This window comes from Phoca vitulina, unplaced genomic scaffold (assembly GCF_004348235.1).
Source record: "Phoca vitulina isolate PV1807 unplaced genomic scaffold, GSC_HSeal_1.0 scaffold3, whole genome shotgun sequence".
Lineage (NCBI taxonomy): Eukaryota > Metazoa > Chordata > Mammalia > Carnivora > Phocidae > Phoca > Phoca vitulina.
Window position 1 is genome coordinate 33384750 of NW_022589706.1, and position 25260 is coordinate 33410009.

The 25260-nt window shown below is 36.2% G+C and overlaps 1 protein-coding gene across 7 annotated transcripts in view; it reads right to left on the bottom strand.

Annotated features, from left to right (window-relative positions):
• The window catches only part of GABRA2 (gamma-aminobutyric acid type A receptor subunit alpha2), a 120797-nt gene that overhangs the window by 63357 nt on the left and 32180 nt on the right, over positions 1 to 25260 (bottom strand). For 4 of the 7 annotated variants that reach the window (XM_032400299.1, XM_032400295.1, XM_032400297.1 and 1 more), the window contains exon 4: positions 8138 to 8205. The exons of 1 other annotated variant lie outside the window; for it this stretch is intronic. In XM_032400299.1, coding sequence (XP_032256190.1) covers positions 8138 to 8205 — 68 coding nt within the window. Of the gene's footprint in view, positions 1 to 8137; positions 8206 to 9790; positions 9872 to 10322; positions 10402 to 25260 lie in introns of those variants that run through there. 2 more of the 7 variants (XM_032400301.1, XM_032400302.1) reach the window with 2 other exon arrangements.

The window sequence follows — 25260 nt, forward strand, 5'->3', positions numbered from 1 at the left end:
TGAGAAGTTCAATGCAATCTTTAAAAAGAAAAACCTCACTGATAGTTATAATGCCTTACAGCTACTGCCCTCTGTCTCGCCTCCTCTCCTCAACCATGTTGCTTAAAAATGGTGCCTCCACGATTTCTCCATTTCCTCACCTCCCACACGCTCAACCCACTGCAATCTGGTTGCTTTTACCACGATCAGCAAATACCTCCGTGTTCTTCATCTAATGACACATTTGAATCCTTTTCTTGGCTTTTCCATAACATATGACACCCTTGTTCTCTCCCTATTTTTGTAGCGCTCTTGCATTGGTATTCAACTATATTCTCCTGGTGTTGTAGGAAACCACTGGGAAAATCCTCGCCATGGGATCTGAGACCTTTTGTGTCTGCCAACAATCTACACGTAACGGTAAATATATGGGAGTAGCACCAATAGACAATATTTATTATTCTTGACTAGGGCAAACAAATTCTATGTGGCTCCCCCCAGAAGACAGATTCTACCCTTGAAACCTGGGGGAAAAACACACAACCTCTGCAATTTTAATTTTTAAAAAATCACTTCATGTTCAGAAATTATAGCTGTTTATTATTTGGTTTATAAAAAGGAATGGGGGATGTCAAGCAATGCCCCTCTCCATAGGAAGTCAAGAGAACTATCACCTGAACCCTCCCTCTTGAAGGAAGGTAGGATGGAGTCAAGCTCGTCAAACTGCCTTTATTTGCCCTCTTTTCTGAAACTGTTAACCCCCTCCCTAGGGTAGATTACCAAATGAACAATATCACCATCAGTGTACAGAATCCTACCTTGACAGAGAGCTGTAAGTGATACAAATATCTGACTATTGTGCATCATTGCATCTGAGAAGGAAGAAAAGGCAGTGGTTTCTAACCTTTGTTGTTAAGGATCAAAACAGTCTGTTTCAGAGAAGGAAATCCCCTTTCATGTTGACAGACACCCATAGCTGCTTCTCAGTCTCCTCTAAAATCTGTTTTATTCTCTTGTATTCTAGAGTTTCTGTGAAAGTACAACGACCATTTCACTGGAAATCTCTTTCTTGCACAAGCTATACATGCCCATGGTTTCAACTACCATCAGATGGCTCCCCAAACCCTCTGCACTCCAGCCTTTCTCCCAAGCTCTGGATATATGCCTGCACCTAGACATCTCCAATTAAATCTCTCACAGGGACCCAAACTCAGTGTATCCAAAACATAAGTACTCATAGTCAAAACACCAAAACAACAGCAAAGTAAAGTTTTCCTCCTGTGTATCATATCCCAGTGAATGGTACCATCCACCCAATTTCCCAAGACTTCATCCTGTGCTTCCTTCAACCCCTACATCCAACAGATCACCAAGTCTAACTAATTCTACCATGTGGAGATCTTCTAAATCTTTTCAGTTTTTCCATCTTTGGTACCACTACTCTGGCCCAGTCCACAGTCATTCTTGTGTGTAATAAAACAGCTTTCAAACTATTTTTTCCTTTCCCTATCCTCTAATACAAATTATTGGATTGCAGAAAATCTGACTCCATCACATGCTCTCTATATTACCCCAACCCCCCTACCCTAAAATGGCTTTTTGCTGCCTTCAGCATAAAGTCAAATACCTTAACCTGTTAAAACATAGACTGGCATACCCCACAACTAGCAATTATGATTCCACAGATTGTAGAAGGAACCCAGGAAAAAATCCAATCCAAGTGTCTATGAATCACAATTTAAGGGACATTATTAAAAACTCTAAGAGGATACTGGAAAATATTGATTGAATGAATGAATGCTCTCAAAGTCTAATTTCTATCCTTCCAAAATATCAATAACTTTCCAGTAATCAACTTCTACATGCCAACTTTGAAGTAAAATGACTACATTACTTGTGGTAAACAGTATTTGCCATGTTTATAACAGGTTTCCTTATCTAGCTACATTTACAAATGACAACTTCTGATAAGGGTTAACACCTAAGTCCAGTGTCGATTTTTGACCAAGTGTCGAGATCTAATAACTCTCTAAACCTCCTTAAGACGTTAACCACCAAAATACATAATATCTCCACAGCTTCTGGCAAGTCTAAGAGATAATGCACTCTGTTTTCAAAGGGACAGAAAAGTATTAACCAAAGGGATTTAAATGATCAATACACTGAAGTCATAACTTACCTGACTGCTTGCTTCTTAATAGCCTAATGGGAAACTCAGGTTCAGAAATCTTGAGGTGATTTCAAAGTTTGCACTGATCCATTTCTAACCCTAACACTGCAAGAGATTACCATTTGGGCTGAGGTTCTTAGTTTAGGTTTTAGTGCAGTTATTGGTAGCCATACCACTTATGACTGAAGAATATGCACACACAGTGAAAATGTTTACTAATATGGGAAAAGACCTATATAGAAACTAAGGAGAAAAGAAAAAACAAAATAACAGAGGAGTGAGTTATAAATTGCTAAAATGCACATGCCCACTACAAACTTTGTCAACTGTCTGCTACTAGTACATTCCCCGCTTTAATTACCTTCTTACTCATGAATTTTTTAAATGTTGAAATAAAAGATTTTTAAACTTAATCGCAGACACTGTAATTAGAATCTTTAATTATAATTTAGATCTGCAACTTTCTTTGGACAATTACACTAGTTAATGATTCTGAGATAGCAGAGTGTACGTGTGTGCATGTGTTCTTTTGGTTCTTAATTCTTTTTGCTATGCCGCTGTTTCCTCTCAGGCTAATGTCACAACAAATCTACATCACTGACCTGAACAGGATGTAGGGGTTTGGGTCTATGCACACTGCATAGAAATGAGTGTATCAGCTAAGCTATTAAAAGTGAAATTAAATTTATTCTTTACTTTTTTCTCATTACCAAACTGCTTCTGTAAGACATGAGTTAGATATCTTCATGTCCACTTGCACACATGGTTAATAATAATGTGTCTTCCTTCCACATATAATAAATTTCTTCCTCTTTAGAGTGTCACATATAAGTTTCATTTCTTGGCTATCCATACTGACATAAATTCAAATTTTTCCTCATTATTTATCTTGCTTTCCAGCAAAAGTAATATCAAGATTGAAAATCATTCCATTTGGTGATGATGAAGACCAAATCATTTCTCTTTATAAAATGTATATATTTTTAAGTTGAGTTCTGTTTTCCCTAATAGGTTTACAATATGAGTGTGTGTGTGTGTGTGTGTGTACACGCATGTGTGTGTTACATGTGTATAGAGGTTACTCAATTTTAATTTTCCCCAGCTTCCACTTTCTTCTTAGATTTGGACAAATAACAAACAATACCTGATAAGTGATGAAACTATCTCTTGTCTCTCACTCAAAATCCTTCCCATATCACAATTATGCTTACCAATTATTAGTGTATTGTCTCTCAGCTCCATATGCAGGCTCATTTCCCCTTTTTTGTAAGATACCAGTGTGTGTGTGTGTGTGTGTGTGTGTGTTCCTTGTTTGTGATGCTTCACCCCTAAAGGTACATGCTGCTTTCTGCATTTACTAGTTCTGAATTACTTAAAGCCTTCTTTTACCATTTCATTATTAAAGCACCTTGTTCTAATTAATAATTCATTTTATTAGATTTTCCCTGTTCATACTACTGTTATAGATCCTTTCCTCTGACTGGACTCTGATGACAAAGTATGTGCCCCCTTGTTGGTCTTGCAATTCACCAGACTTCCTCCAAGCCAACTATTGGTAAGACTGAGTAAACAAGGTAAAAAAAGATGGAAATAATGTAGAAAATCTGACATGACCAAAAGAATTCTATAGGACCATGTTAGGCTAGGTAATTCAAGGAAAATGAATCATTAGGAAAAAAGTCTAGGGCCTTCAAATGTCTCAAGAGCCTACCAAGATGTTAAATATGTACTTCATTTTAGGGAGTATCTCTACATACAAGTGCACATGCACATTACACACACACACACACACACACACACACACCCCACAAAATAGAAAAGTAAAAGTAAAAAAATCAAAGTAATTTTTTATTTAAATGTTTCCAACTACAACTCTACTTTAGCTCAATTTAACCTATATCATTTGGATTGTGAGTGCATTTTAATGTTCAATATAATGTGTAGTAGGGTCCTCCCAAATATGAAGCAGATCTGGAGCCTGCTAAAATGTTTTAAAGTTCTTGAGCTAGATTCACTGAAGAGGGCAAAATTTTTAATTCAATTCAGCTGAAAGAGTTTAAATTTGTTCTGTTGCTAATGACCGCATACCTAACAACAGCTACCAGCTTTTTACTTTTATTTTTTGTGCATCAGCTTGTTAATATGTACCCTAATTTTAAGAATGACAGCAGCAAACAGAACCACAGACCCATAACCGCTGGGAGCATGATTGCCTGATAATGACTGCTTCACCCGCACGTGGTCCTTTCCCAGTTCTGGGGCAGGCTGTCCTTAACCTTTGAGTCTTCAACTTCACATGTCAGCATTCCCTGAGCTGCATTTCACCTTGACACCAGTGGATTCCTTATGTTGACTGTTAAGCTTTCATTCTTGCTGGAGAATTATAATGCTTTTCCCATTTTCTCCTTACTTGATTTTTTCCCAGAATTTAGGATTTGTAAAAACATATAAATTTCCCAACAAATGCCTGCAAGGAATTTCTACATGGAAACACTTACTAAATGATCCTAAATGATCACAGTTTCTTTTCCTTTTTTCTACCAGCTTTACTAAGATATAATTGACAAATAAAATTATAAGCTATTTAAAGTGTACACAGTAGTGATTGATATACATATACATCGTGAAAGCATTCCCCCATCCAGTTAATTAACACATCCATCAACTTATATTTATCTTTTTGTGTGTGTGAAAACATTTAAGCTCTACTCTCTTAGCAAATTTCAATTATACAATAGTGTTATTAACTATAGTCACCATGTTTTACATTAGATCTTCAGACCTTATTCATCTTGTAGCTGAAAATTTATACTCTTTTACCAGCCTCTCCCTATTACCCCACCCCCAACCCCTGGCAACTACTTATCTACTCTGTTTCTGAGTTTGAATTTAAAAAAATTTATTCCATGTGTAAGTGATATCATACAGTTTTTGTCTTTCTCTGTTTGGCTTATTTCACTTAATACCCTCAAGGTCCATCCATGTTGCCACAAATCCAGATTTTGGTTTTTTTCCCATGGCCAAAAAATATTCACATATATATAACATATGAATTATATATGAACTATATATATGTATAATATATATAATGTTTTCATTTCTTGGCTCTTATGAATAATGCTGCAATGAACATGGGAGTGCAGAAATCTCTTTGAAATCCTGTTTTCATTTCCTTTGAATATATACCCAGAAATGGAATTAATGAATCGTATAATAGTTCCCTTTTGGGGGCACCTGGGTGGCTCAGTCGGTTAAGCGTCTGCCTTCGGCTCAGGTCATGATCCCAGACCCCTGGGATTGAGCCCTACGTCGGGCTCCCTGCTCCGCGGGAAGCCTGCTTCTCCCTCTGTCTGCCGCTCCCCCTGCTTGTGCGCTGTTTTTCTCACCCTCTCTCTCAAATAAATAAAATCTTAAAAAATGGGTTCCCTTTTTAAATTTTGAGAAACAGTCTCCTGACAGTTTTCCATAGTGGCTGCACCAACTAATATTTTCACCAACAGTGCACAAGTGTTCCTTTTTCTCCACATCATAAACAACACTTAATCTCGTCTTTTTAATGACAACCATACTAACAGGTGTGAGGTGATAACTCATGGTGGTAAAGATTTGCATTTTCCTGATGATTAGTAATGTTGGGTACTTGTCATGTATCTGTTGGCTATCTGTGTATCTTCTTTGTAAAAATGTCTGTTCAGTTTGTCTTCCTTTTTTAAATAGGATTGTTTGGGGGAATTTTTTTGCTACTGAGTTGTATCAGTTCTTTATTTATTTTGGTTATTAACACCTTATCAGGTATATGATTTGCAAATATTTTCCCAAATTGTGTAGGTTGCCTTTCCATTTTGTTGATGGTTTCTTTTGCTGTGAAAAAGGTTTTCAGTTTGATGTAGTCCCACTTTTTTATTTTTGCCTTTGATCTCAGATCCAAAAAAACATTACTAAGACTGATGTCAAGTGGCTTCTCTCCCATGTTTTCTTCTAGTGGTCTTAAGGTTTCAGTTGTTCTGTTCAAGATTTTAATCCATTTTGAGTTGAAGCTACCTGCTTTCTAAATGTGTGTTAGTAATCCGACCGTATGGTGAGAACAAAGAGGAGGAGGATTAGTCTAATCCATTGTCACCACTGGAAAAAAGTCACCTTACACATTTTGCCAAAAATATATGAGTGAGCTTGTCCAAAACCTCCAGAAAACCAATATTTCATATGTATAAAAGAAGTATATATTTTTCTATTATTGATTTTTTAGGTAGAATAATTTCTTTTGCAAAAAAAATTAAAAATAAAAACCCAAAACATTAAAAGTAACTGTGAGCACTAATATTAACAACACAAGATACACAACATTGAAAACTATGATATTTGGTGTCCTATATTATTTGCCTTTCTGTTTTGACTGGTAATAAGGCACCAAATATAACCATAAAAGAACTATGAATACACTATTTTGCTAGTTTTTCAGTGTCAGATGAAATTCTAACTCTCCTCGATTCCATATAGAGGTTAGGTACTCATTCTCACTGTGTCTCTCTAATATTTGGGAGCATCTACTGAGACAAAGTGCACAGATACATTGTCTTTATAGCCAACCAATAATGTTTGGAATGCATATTCTTGCTAAATATGTCTCCGTCACCTTTCAAGTTCCTGTACATTTAAAACTGACCTATGGAAAGAGGCAGATTAATATTTCAGGTCACAACAGAAGACTACAAGGGAGGAGGGAGGATTATGTTGAAAGTAGGATTTTTTTCTGTTGCTGTGGAATTGTGGCTAAAGCCTAGAGTTAAGAGGGGGACATAAAACACTTAAGTCTTCACATTAGAATTTGAAAGAACTTCAAAGACCTGCCAGTGTTTGGTATCAACCATGTCCCCAAAGTTGGGGGTCATTACCCTTGTGCCACCTTACAGTTTCAGCCATCCAAGTCAATTTAAGAAAAGGACCATGAAGTCAGCAAAGAGACTCTGGTGGAAGACAAAACAAATGTTTTCAATGATAGAAATGGCGTATCTGCTTTCTGAAGGAGAGGTAGAGAGGTCCCAATGAACTGGCTAATCTTTATTGATGTCTGCATTAAAGGAAAACTTAGTTTTTGTGTATTAATCCCAGTGAAAAGCCGCCAAACTTGGTGTCCTTCCCCTTGGGTTGTCAGAGAAAGGGAAGAAGTTGGGGAAAAGTGACATGATGGAGGATGACCAAGCAAAGAAAGGATAAGGGCAGTTCCTCTAATTCTCACTTCCTGGGCCATAAGGAAGGTGGATGAAAAGTACTTCAACAAAAATTTCTATTACTGAGCACTACAGTTAGCAGTAGAAATGGAAGACCGAATACTAAAACTTTGATGCTTAATCACTAATTATCTATGATGTTTCTAGCCTGCCTGTTTCTAACCCAACAGACCAATTTCCCTCTTTTTACCCATCTCATTTTAGAGAAAAATAAATACCAATTCCATTGAATCCAAGAATGTCAAGATTCTAGTTTTCTTTAGATTGATTTATATATGCCTACTATGTATGTAGCTTGTAGGTATTGTATGTGTTTAGATAATTTGAGAAGGAACCCACCTCACTTACTGCCAATGGAAGGTTTGCATTTATAACACTGACCATGAGCACATTCTGTAAGAAGTGGTTGTCTACAAAACAATACAGATTTTTACTTATCAAAGGCCAACCAGGTCCTTGAATCCTAGAAACTGGTTCTCAGTAACATGATTATTTGTATTTAAATAATTGTTTACCACACTGTAGCTAGGTAGGCAAGCTCTGAAAAGAATATAAAACGTAAAGGGTTATATAAACACTCAAGGAGGAATAGCATACCATTGATACAAACAAGTATCCTTAACTCTCCAAGTACTTGGCTCGACTAGGCATGAGATAGACACATAATTCTATAACACTAAAAATGCTTGTTTATTCTAACCTCCCCCCATATAATGGGAACATAATATGAAGTAAAAATACTATTTAATGAAAAACTCACCATATCTGTATCTGAGACAGGGCCAAAACTGGTCACGTAGATGTTAGTGAAGACTTCAGTAATACTGTCTGATATGAGAAAAAAAGATTAAATATAGATAATATATAATGAGAACCACTGAAAGAGAAGGGGTCAAGTACATGGAATGATTAGAAAGCTGTGTGATATTTAGGAATATTGCTTTTTACTTTCTTTTCAACCTTCACAAACAACAAAAATTTCCATATTGTTCAATTATTTCATAGGTTCTCACAATCCTAAATGCTAAATGCTTAGAAGTATTATGGCATTCTTACTTGGAAACTATGCCTGATTTAGAGCATTCTGTTTTAAACATATTTCTGAGAATTAATAGTTTCTTAGAATTTCTCTTAACTGAACTAGTTTACAATAAATTTACTACCAGTACTAAAAATACAGTGTGTTAATATGGTTGCTGTTTGATATAGTCCTAAATTTGGTTTTTAAACTAAATATTTCAGATGGTACTTCATGATGGTAGAGGTTTAGTTTGTAGATTGGAAATTAGTATATCTTCTCAGTAAAGCACAGAAATGAATTGTTATTTATTAAAAATAAATATAATTCAAGTTAATATAAAAAGCTTCATTATTCAATGACATAAAAATAAAAGCAATTAACAGACATTAATCACAATGGATTACTTCCAAACTTGCCTTTAAAGGTATTTACAAATGTATGAAATGTTAAGATTGACTTGAATTAGATTCAAATGTTATGTAACTTATTAACTGTAACACAATTACCTGGCTAGCTCTTTTAACCAGGTGATTTAGATCTCTGATTTTAAATAAGCCAAATGGTGATGGGGGAAAGGCTCAAAGAAAAGGATTGAAAAGAAAAATTCTTCCAATGTAACTTATAGAAAAAAGCAATACATCATTAATTTCTATCATCATGAACTGAATGCCTCATCTACTGTCAAATTTGTAATTCCACAGAAACAAGATCACAAAATATTTTTAATATTATACTGGACACTAATTCACAACCATAAAAGAGAGAGTAAACTAAGTCTGGGGATATTGTATCCACTAAGACCCAAATAAAAAGTCAAAAGGCTTTTGAAATAACAGAGCAGACTTTGAAAGCTTAGGCTTCAAATGTCTTGAAATATAATAATCTGCATGATGATCCTGTGAAGTAGGTTCTCTGTTATCATCTCAATCTGTACACGTACACTTACGTACATACAGAAAGGTAAGGAAATGTGCCAAACAACCCACGCTTGGTAGAGTAAATAGAGCCAGGTTTTAGAACCCAAGCAATCTGGCTCCTCAGCCCTAATGGTAAACCAAAGCTAGAAGTGTTTTCTCATTAACTACATATTTCTATTCACCATAATACTCTGCACCAAAAACACGTAGTGTTTCAAATAAATATATTTATTCAGCTTTATTATTTTCTATTCTATTTTATTCCAAAAACTGTTTTCATGAAATTTTACCACAAAACTCATTTGGGACATAAATATGTTTATAAAGTTAATTCTCAGCTGCCAGCTTCCCCAAAGACCTGTACAAGGTCAGCTTCACAGGCACGTAGCTTGTGCCGTCTCCTAGAGCCCTGCGCTCAGAAAAGCCCCACGCTTGCTTTAGTGTTCTGTTTTTCTCTCTTAAAAGTCTTAATTACCTTTTGAATGAAGGGCCCTGCATTTTCATCTTGGACAAGGCCTCACAAATGATGTAGCTGGTCCTAGTTGTGAATTATATAAGCTATTAGAAAGAAATTACGAAAATGGGACTCAGGTTTGTTTGCTTTTTCCCCTTATTCATACCAAATCAATACTGTCACACTTATTCAATAAACAATTGAGTAAAACTTTAGTCATTATAGATATTGATTTAAAATGTTCCAGGGAAGAAAAATGTAAATGCTGAGGTAGTCTTCACCCAAATAGAGGCAAATGAAATCATTCTCCTTAGTGTGGAGTAGCAAAACTAGAGAAGAGGGATGACAAACTGTGTGATATATTCATGCTAAGGATATGAAGAATATCTATTATATGCCAAATGGCAAGTAAAGGGTACGGAAGGTTGTTATCAGTACCTTGTGGCTGCAGGGAAATGGCAGCTAAGAATCCAAAGAGAAAAATAAGATTACCCTCAAAGCTCTAAGCAGTAAGAGCAACACCTAAAGACAGAACACAGACACGCAAAATTACCTTAAATAAATGATTTCATGGTTTATCAACTTCATAAGCACAGTGAAAGAATGTATGCATTGCAAGGAATATTCTCCAGCTATGCAAGTTCAAAAAAAAAAAAAAAAAAAAAGGAAAATCAGCAAGGCAAACACTGACCATGAATACCCAATAGCTAGGAGATTGAGGAAGTGATTCTTGGTTGTTGCAACAGAGTTGTCAACAATCAACATGAATTAGTAAAATATTTTAGGATGATGACTACAAATGTTTGATACATCTAACACAGTTTTCTAAGGTTCTATATTCAAAATGCTGTCTTTGATTATGATTTGGCTTTCCATAAGAGAAGAGAAGGGAAAAGAAGGAAAGAGGAGGGGAGGAGAAAAGAAATAAGATTTTATGCACATCGGTTATTTAGGGATCTTGTGACACTAATTTGTCAAAGTCCATAGTATCTTCTGGTTAATTGTTGTTTTCCCATATGGATTTAGAACAAGGTTAAATTGTGTTGCTAATTAATACCTGTTATAATATTCAGATCCGTGTGACAGATGTCTGTCACAGAGTAAACACATGAGTTGATATTCTGGCAGCAACCTCAGTCTCTTCACTTTAAGTACCATGAGTTACCTTTTCAAGTCCTGATCACATTGAGTGGACTAGCTTTGCACTGTCCTGACTCAGGGCCTTCACCTTGGCTACTGCCTCTTTCTCTTCCCTTCTTAGTTGATTGCTTACCTGCCTTTAAGTCTCTATTTAAACGTCCTCTCCTCAGAGCAGAGGTTCACTATGCCCCCTGTATAATGTAAGTCTGTTTCCCTCATTTTCTCCCTGACACTTCCTTTTCCTAGGACTTTTTAGAATTTGCCATTATTTTCATGCCTTAATGTTTTTTACCCACTTTTTGGTTTTGGTTTTGTTTGATCTATCTCCCCAGTCATGATTCAGATTCATGAAAACAATGACTATGACCTTTCTGTCCACTGTCCTATCAACAGTGCTTAGCACAATGCCTCCCACATATTAGGTGTCTTACGTTTGAATTAACAAATAATTTCTAATTATAGTTCATGTAGAATATACACCTTTTCCCAAAATATTCCACCAACATTACAAATGGCCATGAATAATGAAATGGGTACTGTCATTAGTGAAGACAGTGCCCAAACTACCCATTGATAGAAAGAGGTTGAAAGCCTAGGGAACTGGATCCCAGTGAAGAAACTTTACATCAAGCAAAAGGAAAGAATATATTTAGGGAAAGCACTATTTCAGTGGAAACCAAAATTTAACTTTTGAACAAACAGTAAGTGGCTTTTAACAGAAACGTATACCATGAGTTACCTCAAAATAATTGCTTATAAGCTAAATTCTTGGCTTTAGAAATGCCAATAGCAAACTATGCAAAAAAGGATCTTCTATATAGATTTTTCCAAAGGCAAAACACCATGAGGTTAATAATAAGTACTTGAGGAGAAATAAGGACTGCATGTAGTAAAAGGTGTGATCCTGGGACACCTGGGTGGCTCAGAAGGTTAAGCATCTGCCTTCAGCTCAGGTCCTGATCCCAGGGTCCTGGGATCAAGTCCCACATCAGGCCCCCTCAGTGAGGTGCCTGTTTCTCCCTGCTCCCCCTGCTTTCACCCTCTCTCTCTCTGACAAATAAATAATAATGAAAATAAAATCTTTAAAAAAAAAAAGGTGTGTGGGGCGCCTGGGTGGCTCAGTCACTAAGTGTCTGCTTTCAGCTCAGGTCATGATCCCGGGGTCCTGGGATCGAGCCCCGCATCGGGCTCCCTGCTCGGCGGGAAGCCTGCTTCTCCCTCTCCTACTCCCCCTGCTTGTGTTCCCTCTCTCGCTGTGTCTGTCTCTGTCAAATAAATAAATAAAATCTTAAAAAAAAAAAAAGGTGTGATCCTTAGGAACAATCATCAAATTCAGGATTTGAAAGGCAGTTATCATTGGGGAAAGAGAATGGGGAATAACCTGCTTAGGGTTACAGAGGGGGTTTCTAATGTATTCTATTATTCTCCTTCTTTTAAAATTGATCTCAATTTTGGCAAATTCTAAGAGTTGATGAAGCTGGTCATGAAATAAATCATACAACCCTCTGTACTCTTTTGAATGTTTGAAATACTTCATAGAAAAAAATAATAAATGGCCCTGAAGGATATCCAAAATGAACATATAAATAATTTCAAGAAGGGCTGAAATTAATTGATAAAAATTGTTCTTCATTGGATAATGCAGCATACAATAAAATTCAATTGTTATTTAAATTTTAATTAACATACAGTGCAATATTGGTTTCAGGAGTAGAATTCAGTGATTCATCACTTACACACAACACCCGGTGCACAATCACAAGTGTTCTCTATAATACCTATCACCCATCTAGCTCATTCCCCCACTCACCTCCCTCCATCAACCCTCAGTTTGTTCTCTATCATTAAGAGTCTCTTATGGTTTGTTTCCCTCTCTTTTTTCCCCCTTCCCATATGTTCCTCTGTTTTGTTTCTTAAATTCCACAATGAGTGAAATCATATGTTATTTGCCTTTCTTTGATTGACTTATTTTTTAAGCATAATACATTCTAGCTCCATCCACATCATTGCAAATGGCAAGATTTCATTCTTTGTGATGACCAAGTAATATTTCATCATGTATATATACCAAACTCACTTTCAAAAATCCTTTGCAAAGAGTTTAGTTTGGTTCATGAATACAGTTAACATATGTAGGAAGGTTGGGGTATCAGATTGTAAAGAAAGAGAAGATGTATCAAAAGAGACCTGATGTGCCACAATGTTGAGGATGTTATCTCTCTATATATGGCATCAGGGCATTCACTGAAGGACTTTGGGAGAATCTTACCTGCAAGGATACTGTACTATAAATGTTATGTTACATTTGTAACAGTGGGCAAACTGAATGAGAGGAGACTGAAGACAACGTATCCAGTTTGGAACATGTTACAATGGTTAAAGCAAAAGAAAAAAATGATACTGAGAAAAGGAAAGGGTAGAAATCAAGAGAATAAAGTTTGGGTTTTTTTAAAGGAGTATGGTTAAAAGATGCTGAAGTAAGCCCTTTTCTTTGACTAGTATAAGTGATCTGTAGAGCCTGGAAATGAGCAGTTGCAGTAGATTTGCAAGGGCATAAAACAAAACATAAAACATGAAAGAGGACTGGAAATCGTTACACCTCGACGAGGTCCATCTTACCATACTATATTTTTTAAGATTTTATTTATTTTTAGAGAGAGAGAGAGAGTACATGTGCAAGTGGGGAGAGGGGGGAGGGACGGGGGGGTAGAGAGCATCTCAAGCAGACTCCATGCTGAGAGTGGAGCTTGACGCCAGGCTCATCTCACGACCCTGAGATCATGACCTGAGCCAAAATGAAGAGTTGGAAGCTTAACCAACGGAGCCACCCAGGTGCCCCCTAAATTTCTGTCAAATCCTATTTTAAAGTGTAACTGTTTCACATTTCTCCCTGGTTCTATATGTTCATTGACTTATTATTATGTTTACTGTTTACTGCCTATATCTACTAATAGGGTAGACACATGTGGCTATTTAAACTTAATTTCAATTAGTTAAAATAAAATATTTGGTTCCTCAGTTATACTAGCCACGTTTTATCCACATGTAACTATTGCTATCACAATGGATAGCCAGGATGAACATTTCTATCATCACAGAGAGTTCTATTAGATAGTACTGGTCTACATGCTCCCACTAGAAGTTAAGCTCCATGAAGACAGGGACTTTTGTTTGCTCAGAAAAGTAAAACCCCAGCACAGAACAACCCCTGACATAACTGATAAATTTTTGTCAATAAATGAGTAAATGAATTATCATTATTAGTTCAGAGTCATTGGAGGTAGACATAGCCTCTGCTATCATAATGCGATAGCCTAGAGAAGAGAGATACTATGCAAAATCAAATAAATACACAATTACCGACGTGATAATATGCTATGAGAACATGTAAGAAAAGACTCCCACTCCTGGAAACTTTCTTCACCTGGTCTCTGGAACATCATAATCTCTTGATTTTATTCCAACCTTACTGGTTGCTTTACTCCTATACCAGCATCCTGTTAATATTGGAATGTCCCAACATTCAGTTTTTGGTCCTCTTTATTTATACTTCTTGATGATTTATTTCATGTAGTCAAGGACTCCTGAAATTCTATTTTGAGTCAGAGCTTTCTTCTAAAGTCTAGGCTCCTCTACCCAACTGTCCAGTTGGCATTTTCACATGACTATCTGATAGATTCTTAAACTCATCATATCCCAAACAAAACCGATTTGTCTCGGGCGCCTGGGTGGCTCAGTTGGTTAAGCAACTGCCTTCGGCTCAGGTCATGATCCTGGAGTCCCGGGATCGAGTCCCGCATCGGGCTCCCTGCTCGGCAGGGAGTCTGCTTCTCCCTCTGACCCTCCTCCCTCTCATGCTCTCTGTCTCTCATTCTCTCTCTCTCAAATAAATAAATAAAATCTTTAAAAAAAAAAAAAAAAACCGATTTGTCTCTCCAAAATCAATCACACTAATGATTCCCTATTGTATTTGATTGTTGTTCCAATGCTCTGGGTCACAAATCTTAGTTCATCCACAACTTCTCTGTTTTTAACAGTAAGTCTGGTTGGCTCTCCAAGATATCTATAATCCAACAACTTCTCACCCTTTCTCCGTTACTACTGTTAAAGCTACCATGATCTCTCTATAGTAACACTGCTTCTACCCATTCACCCATACAGTCTCTTACTTTTTTATAATAGTTTTCTTGAGATATAATTCACGCAATATAAAATACACCCTTTTTAAAGTATACAATTCAGTGGTTTTTAGGATAGGGCTGTACAACATCACTACTATCTAACCTTTGAACATTTTTATCATCAGAAAGAAACCCTGCACAGATTCCCTATCCTCCCTTCCTCCAGGCTCTGACAACTAATAATTCAGTTTCTGTTTCTATGGATTTGCCTATTCTGGACACTTCATACAAATGGAATCCCTTCTATTTCTAGTTTATAGAGAGGTTTTTTTTTTTTTTTAACTGATGAATAGGTAGGTGTTAGGTATTGCCAAATACTTTTCATGGAATGTGAATATGATCATGAATTATTTGCCCTTTTTTCTATTAATATGGTATATTACACCAATTTATTTTCATGTATTAAAACAACTTTGCATTCCTGGGATAAGACTCCCTTGGTTTTGGTGCATAATTTTTTATATGTTGCTGTACTTAATTTGCTAGTATTTTGTTGAGCATTTTTTATGTCTATGTTCATAAGGCATATTCGTCTACAGTTTTCTTTTCTTACAAGGTATTTCATTTTAGTTTCACTTTAGTATCAGAGTAATACTGGACTAATAGAATGAGCTAAGAATTCTCTTCTTTATTTTTAAGGAGAATTTATGAAGTATTGGTATTAATTCTCCTATTTTAGTAAGATTCATCAGCGAAGTCATATAAACCTGCCATTTGCTTTGATGGAAGTTTTATATTATTATGATTAATTCTATCTCTTTCCTTATCTAAGTCTATTCAGAGTTTCTATTCCTTTTTGGGTTAGTTTTGGTAGTTTGAATCTTTCTAGGAAGTTGTCCATTTCATCTAGTTTATTTAATTTGATGTCATACAAATGCAATACAAATGTATTCCCCTACAGTATTTCTGTAAGGTCATAACAGCATTATTTACAATAGCCAAGATATGGAAGCAACCGAAGTGCCCATCAACAGATGAATGGATAAAGAAGATGTGATATATATATATACATATATACACACATAGATATATATACACATATACATATATATATAGAATATTACTCAGCCATAAAAAGAAAGATCTTGCCATTTGCAACAACATGGATGGACCTAATAAAGAAATATTAAAAAAAAAAAAAAAAAGAGTATTACAAAGGCAATTTAAACCCCTATGGAGAAGAGAGTGATGGACAGTCACTGCTGCTGAGAGATGAAGTAATCTGAGGTATGGAATATTCACTGCATTTGGAGACCTGGGAGCCATTAGTGGAGGAAAGAATATGCGCGGAGAGACTAGCATGGAGTGAGAGAAGGGGGAGAAGAGGAAAAGGCTAGAGTGATTTGAAACAACTCTTGAGGAGTTTGATTGTGAAGGGGAAGAGAACTCTAGCAACAGAGGAAGGTGAGGGAAAAGAGGCAGTTCTGTGCTTGTTTAAGGTGGAAGATGTTTGAGCACATGGCAATACAGATGGAGGGACTGGGGTAGAGAGAAAAAGATCAGTGATAGAGGAACATTCCTGGGTGGGCAGGCAGTGCGAGCATTAAGGGACCGACAGTGCATACATGGAAGGAAGGAGGAGGAGGGAACATCCTTGGTTATATCAGGAGTGAATAGAAAGAGTGTGGAAAGGAATGGAAACATGTTTTTAGGTCTGGTGGCGGGAAAGTTAAGGAAGTTCTTGAAAAGGAGAGAAATTACAAGTTACGTGCAAAATATCTGTCCATCACTCTTAGTATACTAGATAATGATTTCAAGTAAAAAGTTTGATATTTAAGTGATTATATTAACAACATTTAAAATAGCATATAACCATAGAAGACCAATGTCACATCTGCTACCAGTTTTGTCCATACTCCCTTGACAATCACAATTGCTCTACCTGTTATGGTGTTCTGCTGCAATCACCTTTGATTCTCTGCCTGGGGGCTTTCTCTGGCTGTGCAGGACAGACCAGAAGTGCACAGAAGCTCATGCTCCTGGGAGCAAACCATCTATCAGTGACTGATGGGTATTGGAGGAAATATAGCTCAGCTTTCTCTCCTCCATGGAGATACCCGTAAGGCATGTCCCACACCATTTCCTAGAGGACGTCAGTGGGAGGGGAGACCAAATCCCATTAGTCCTCATCAATAACCTGCTCAATACCTGTACCCTGTTTTGGCTCCCCTCCCTTCCCTTTGTCACTTAGCCATCTCCTCTTCTAGTGCCTCCTGATAGGACTTCCGAAGTTGATGCATATCTTACAGTCTGCTTCTAAGAGAAACCAAGGCTAAATGCAAACATCATTCAGTTATTCGAAGAAGAAAAAAATGATAATAATTAAATATTATTATTCAGGAGAGATATTAACTGTATTCGCTGGGAGCTAACTATCTGAGCAAGAAGCTATATTGTCCTTACCCCTGTAATTTGGATATTAACAGTGATACTAATAAGGACATGAGCTCACAATCCTGAGAGCAAAATCAAACTGTGGAGGACATCCCTTCAAGAAGATCAGGATACTAATAATTTTGCTTATCATGTATCATAAATAGAGTGTCACGCATATATTTTAAAACAAGTTAGTCATTGCTGTGTTTTGCTTTAACTCTCTCAGCAACAACAAAGACATTTTGCTTCCTGGGATGATTCCCATAACACCTACATGTGCCATTTGTCATCATTCAATTTTGTTAAAGCCAAAAAATACTTAAGTGACTTTTGTGTATATGGCACTTAGTGTTCCCTATTAAAAGCTGGAAACTTTGAATTTGATAATGCAATTTACTGCCATTCTACCACAAAGGAATTGTTGTACCTTGCCCAATACCTTCCTCCCAGTAGGCACTCAGTACGTGTTTGATAAAAAGTAATGGTGAACAGTACAGAGCTGCATTTGAATGGTCAGCAAAGTGCCTACAAAAGTAGGAAGAATTAAGAACAATAATAAAACCCGTATGTACTGTGTTTCAGTACAATCATTTTTCATTATAGCTCTACATTTTGGTCTTCGATTCTTTGTGATAATTTAGAAATATATCAAATATATTAAATATATGACATTCCCTCCCAGTGTAAGATTTCTGTTGCTTTTTAATTGTTGCTTCTTTATATATTGTTTGTTCTTGTAGTTTTGTTTTACCTTGTTTTTTTGTTTGCTTGTTTGTTTTTGTTTGTTTACCTTGTTTTTTTCCTACTAATGAAAATGGATTAATTTAAAAAGTATAGCTCATTTAAGAATCCTGAAAAAAAAAAAAGAATTCTGAACAACTATCAAGATGACTATATGCTTATGAAAAGGAAACAAAAAGTCCTGAAAGAATAAACTAAATACATCCCCTCATGACAGTCATTGATTCTGAGTTACAATGAATCTGAATTAAAATCACTGCAGGTTTCATCTATCCCCAAAAGGGTTTTTGACTATTCTGGCCCTTAGAACCATCACCAGGTAGAACATCTTAGTGCCTCCCTCTCTTTGAAATGTCTTTCTTTAATATCTAATGATTCAGCCTACTCTGGTGAGGAAACTGAAGACACACTTCTTTCCCCAAAGCACTAGTAAAGGAAATCAAAAGGAAAGCTAAGGGGAGACTGAATACACACTGATTCCCATCAGTTTAGTGGGGCGATTTGGCCCAATTAACAAATAGCTACTAAGGGTTTACTAAGTACAGTCCAGAGACATCCACAGCCTCACAGACAAGGGAGAGACTGTTTCCAAAGGGAAGTTGTATGTGGTACCAGAAGCAATTTATGTTCCTCAAGGTAATGTTTCATCAAGCAGTTGCTACATGCTCAGTCTGGGACTCTGACAAGCAAAAGACAGAAGATGTGCTCAAAGATATCACTTCTACTACTTCAAGTTACGTTCTCTTGTGAGGAGATTCTAGTGACCCTATTCTTTCAAATTGTAAAAGATGATATTTAGATCACATGGGATATGCTAGAACACTAAGAGTCCATATTTCAGTCTGGGCACAGGCTATTACAAATCTAGTATTCCTGAGTTAGTAACTTGGAGCTTATTAGTTGTTCTCTAAGTACCGATAGAAACCAGATTAACAACTAACTTGTGAGAATTTAAAAATGAAAACTATGCTCATATAAATTTACATTTTGCTCCCAAAATGCATATTAATAAGAAAGGATCCTCATATCCAACATATAATGAAGATAAACTTTTATATTTTTAAGATAACGAATTATTTTATGTCAACAGGAATTGAAAATTCTTAATGCACTAAGAAATATAATTCATATATGTTGCTAATATCAAGGGATCAAAAAACCTTACTGTATTCATTTTCTTTACTATAAAAAGGTACATAAGTTAAAGCATGACAACTGACTTTATTTTATGATCTTTTCCCCATCCCCGCAGAATACTGCTGTCGACAGCAAAATAATGTTTATCTTGCAAAATAACTTTTCTGTTCTTTCTTTATTATTTTGTAGAAGGGAAGCATTTAAATGTAATATAACTATTGGAAAATACAATCCAAACAATTTCAAAAGCTCATATTGAACATGGCTTTCAAATATGCAGAATTCTGCCTCTCTATTTCTAGTCTTGGTAAAAGGTACCACGTCAGTTGTCAAACTCTGAAACTCAGTCTGACTTCCTTACTCATACTCTACATTTTAATTGCTCACTGGGCTCTGTCGATTACATTTTCTACATATTTCTTGAATTTTCCTTTCCTTCCCATCCTCACTAGCAATGGCCTCTGGAATGGCCTCCTTTAGTCCTCCTGCCACCCATTTTGCCAACTCCTATCTACCTTCCATGATACTACTAGAGTATTCCCTCCTAAGTAGAAATTGTGTGATGTTTCTTCTCTGATCATCTGATCAAACTTTTTTTCAATGACTCTCCTTTGCCTAAAGATCAAGTTTGAAGATTAGAGCATGGCACATAAGACCCTTCATGATCTTTGTCCACAATTCCAGCCTGATCCAATGCTGTTCTATAATGCCTACCTCAGCCATACAACCATCCATGTCATTCTCCTTCATTTCTTTGTTTTTTTCACACTTGCTCTTTTCCTCCATATAAAGCGTCCTCTCAATTAATCCTTGTTCTTAAAAAACAAGCTCAGACAACACATCCTCTATGAAGCTGTCCCTGCCATCCCTGGGGTACTTAATTAGTCTTTCTGTTGGTTCCGGAAGTTTTTACTCCTTCGAATGAAATAATCAAATAACTTTTAATGCATGAGAAGTTATCAAATGGTCCTGTGTTCCCCCCACTCTATTCACTACTCAAAAGCTCCCAGCACTTTGTTTTATATGAGTAACATGGAGCATCCCAGATAATCATAGAATGATATAAAGCAACATCCTAAAAACAATCATTTATCATTCATTGTTTGCTATCATGTAGTTTACGTTTTCTTTAGAAATATGTAGGAAATTCATTTTGATCCTCTTGTTCAACTCTAAATGGACAGCAGATTATGATCAAGGATAAGGCCTTATGAATCCTGACACACTTAAATATGAAATAAATCAAGTTTCTCTTTATGCTTTAGATAATCTGAAATAAATTACATGTAGGAGTATTATGATGGTAAAATTGCTGAATTACTTTAATCATATATAGAAAAATTTTAAGGCAAAGCTTTAGATTTATGTGCTAAAAACATTAGATCATTTGCTTTTTTCAAGTAGAACGCAGTTCTCACATTCAAAAATCCAACATTTTTCATCTACAACATTACAAAGTTAAGAGCATGGGGAGCCTTGTTGGCACTAGTACAAACCATTGCTATCTTTCCCTGAATCTCCTGGATCAGCCTCAAAAGAAACTGCACTTACAACATAGAGCTTATTGATATTCTAATTTGATGATAGTATCACTTTTCTTCTTAAAAATAAATTTGGCTTAAAGTAGTATAGAAGGAAAAAAGAAATCTCCTAAAGTAATTAACTTTATCACCCGTCACTGGATGCTATTTCCTGATGGCATGTGCACTGGAAAATGTTATGATTACTCTACACTTAACCTGTAATTAGGAACTTTTAGAAACTTAGGTAGCAACCTTTAAGACTTGTCCTATCTGTTGAATTCCCATTGTGTGATAATAAAAGGAACTTAACTGCCTATTAAGCATTTACTGTATGCCTGGACTAGATTAATTTTATATATATATGGTTAAAAAAAAATATATATATATATATAGTTAATATTTATTTTTATGATCATCCTATGAACTATACATAATTATATTCAATTTATCCCTCATTTAAATTCAATAGCTGATAAGACACAGAGCGGCACTGAAACATTTTTCTCTGGCTTACATCTCATCCTCATAACTACTCCAATAATAAAATGTTATTCAAAAATACAAGGATTTTTCATTTAGCTTAAAACTGTTTGGTATCTTCAGTAGTACCAGTATAATTAAACCATACACATTTATTACACATCTGTCAGACACCAGCCTTGTTACGTATTTAGAGGGCTGTAATAATACAGAAATAATAAAGAAACCTGTCATCTAGTTAGGTAGTCAGTGCTAGTTTTATGCAAAACATAATGTCATTGAAACTTCAGCATGAAAACTTTGTATGGATATGTATGTGACACACACACATATATAGTTTTCATCTTATCATATCTATCATATATGTATCTTATCATATGTATACACACATACATGCCCTATATAAGTGTGTCTGTATTACATACTGGGATAAAGATTTTAACAGGTGTTATATGTATGTGTGTGCGTGCACACATATAAATATACAAATTTTGGTGTTGAACCACCCCTTATTTAAATCAAAAGACATAACACTCTAGCTTAAATCTGGTACTTCTGAAGAGTAGTTTCTACATGTAGAAAGACATGGAGAAATGAATTTTCTTTCCTTTCTCCTTTCTTTCTTCCTGTTTTTCTTCCTTCAAAATAAAACATAATTGAGTGCCTGGTACACTATGCAATTCACTTAGATAAAAGACGAGGACCATAGTATGTAGCCACCATAGTCTTGGAGGGAAAAGAAACAAATAAATAGAAGTGTGCGTCAATGGTAAAAATCATCAAATGTGTGAAAGTGCGGTGTGAGAAGGCTGGGAGTGGGGGACGGTAAGGAGAAAAGCAGCAGCAGTGAACTCAGAGCCAGGGAGTCAGAAAAGGCTTTGTAAGCCATCCTTTTATCTACAAGGCATGCTCCTTTTTACCTATTTTTTCTTTTGGTCTCAGAACATTTCCCTTCCATCACTTCAACTCATTTTATTATAGTCTCACAGTTGCAAGCTAAGAAGAAAAGCAGGATAGCTATCACCTTTACGAAATATTTATACTTGTGATAGGCCCCTTTGGTGAAATTTTAGTAAACCTTGATTTTTACCTAAGGAGAAAATCCTAAGGAAGTAGATCACAGCATAGAATTTGGACCTAAAAATGAAACTGGTAGTAGAAAGAACTTAACAGAAAAGATTCATTAGATGCAAGAGAGAAATGAAAAGATTTTTAAAAATTTAATGATGAAATTAAAATGATGACAGAATTTTCTGGTAGTCTTTTAAAATTTTTTTGGATGCTACACCTAGATGTGGTCAGGAAATGCTCATTTTAATTTAATTCAAGTTCCCAAACTCAGCATTCTTTGCGATTCACAACATTGTTTTACTTCGATCTGTTCTAGGTCTGTCCCGGAATCCTAATTACATCTACACATTTTTCAAACAAGAAAATATTTTTCTTTTTTTAAAGATTTTATTTATTTATTTGACAGAGAGAGACACAGTGAGAGAGGGAACACAAGCAGAGGGAGTAGGAGAGGGAGAAGCAGGCTTCCCGCAGAGCAGGGAGCCCGATGTGGGGCTCGATCCCAGGACCCTGGGATTATGACCCAAGCCGAAGGCAGACGCTCAACGACTGAGCCACCGAGGTGCCCCACAAGAAAATATTTTTATTTTAAACCATTGCTACTAAAAAAATTGTAGAGATACCAGAATTTTTTTTTGCAATCAGAATTTTTAAAGTCAGAATATTTGGAAAGATATATATGTAATAACATTCAAGACTTATGCAGGAAAAATTGACCTTTCAAAAATAGCAACTACAGACCATATTTGAAATCAACATTGGATTTACTATTTATTAGTATAGAGCATACCTTTAATTTCTCAGCTCTGATCACATCTCTCACATAAATATTTCAATGTAAGTATTCAAGTTGCTTTATTCTTCATTTGCACTTACATTTTATCCTTTTTCCTTCTGTGCTCTGATACAATGTTATGAACAGTTGATTTTCCCTCCATCCTATATTCAGATTCCAGCACCACTTCCTACAAAAATACTTGTTATATAAATTTGTAAGTTGATACATTTGGGATTTTACCAGAAAATGATTCCCACTGTTCACCTTTACTTCTTCTGGTCATTCCTGGTAGTCTTTTAAAGTGCTGTTTCAACTCTCCAGACAGTTTTAAAAGGCAGCTGTGGTACAACCCCAGCTAATAGATCAAAGAGATTCACCCCATGTTTGCCTTCACTGAGTTCAGAAGTGGGACTCTCAGCCCTTTGCTGGAAGGGCAGAAAATCACTGATAAATGAGCCTTTGCACCTCATGCAATGAAAACACATCCAGTTTATAGTGACAGGGACAGTTATAGCTAAATCAAGGTATTTCATTTGTGCCCTGATATTCCTCACCCTCAGCTCTCCTGTCTGGAACGGACACTACATTTCTGAACTCTATTTACAACTGTTGAGCTTCAACATTCTGCTTATATTTGTGACTCACTGATTACGATGACGAAACAGAAACAGTAAGTGGGCTACATAATTTATTTTTCCTTTGGTCCTCCCAGAAATAATGTTTGCTTCTCCTCTCAGTGTGAAAGTTTTTATATATCCCATCTGTAAATGTTCACAAGAATATAAATCCAATGCAGAAATGAAATAGATCATTTCCAGAAAATACTGGGCAGTTCTCTTTAGTGCCTAAGAATATATCACCACATAAAGAGAAGAACTGGAATCTCCTTTTGCACCTGTAAGAGGACATTTAGACTTTTTAGGACTTCCTTAGTCAGGTAATTTCATCCAGTGTCCACTTCCATGCATAATACTTGACTCTATGTGGCCAAAAAACAATAAGGCCAGATCACCACTAAGGCTCTTAACAAGGGAGACTATTTTCTGCAATCAAGAAGGCTGTGTGCATCCATATTGATTTTGGAGAATGTCTGGAGCAGAGTGCCTGGATCAGACGATTTGATGGGGGATAAACAGTCAGGGCTGGACCTAGATCAAGCTGTAAAGAAGTTTTCTCTGAAAGGCCTTACTACTATTTTTTCATGCCTAATGTTTTCTCTGAGCAATAGAGTTGTCCCCATGCCCCCCAAAGGTTCAACAATTATTTACTCAGCACCAGCTTTGGGCATATCATTTTCACAATGCTGTGGAGGATGCAAAGAAGCACAAGTGAGTTCACTGTTCTTTTTTAAGTGTATAAAACAAGAAGCCACAAACTGTAAGAAAATAATTATTGTATTTATTATAACCATTCTTGATGGTCTTGATGGTCCAGACCTTGTCATTATTCTTGACTTTCATTTTCCACATCCATCCATGAGGAAATCTGTTGGCTCTGTCTTCAAAATATCCCAAATCCTACCACCTGTCACGATCTCTATGTTACCACTGTGGTCCAAGCCATCTCTGTCTCTCACCTGGATAACAATAATGCCCTCTTAAATGGTCTCCCAACTTCCATCTTTGCCCTTGGACAATCTACTTTCATCACCTCACACAGAGTGAATCTTATGAAACGTAAGAAAATGGAATGGAATCGTGCCACCCTTCTGCTTGGAACTCTGAAATAATTACCCATTTCATATAGAGTAAAAGCCAAGGCTCATATAATGGCCAAAAAGCCCTAAGCAATGCAGCCATCCTCTTCATTCCATATTTAACTTCATCTCCTACTAATTTCCCCTACCATCAACTTGGCCTCCTTTCTCTAGGCACACTTTCACCTTAAAGCCTAGAACTGACTGCACCCTTCCCCATCCTAAAGTGCTCTTTTCCCAGCTGTCCACATAGGCGACTCCTTCAACCTTCTTTAAATCCTCATGGAAATGTCAACATCTCAATGTGGCCAATATTGACGACCCTGTATAAACTGGAAAATGCTCTCTTACTCCCAGTTTCCCCACTA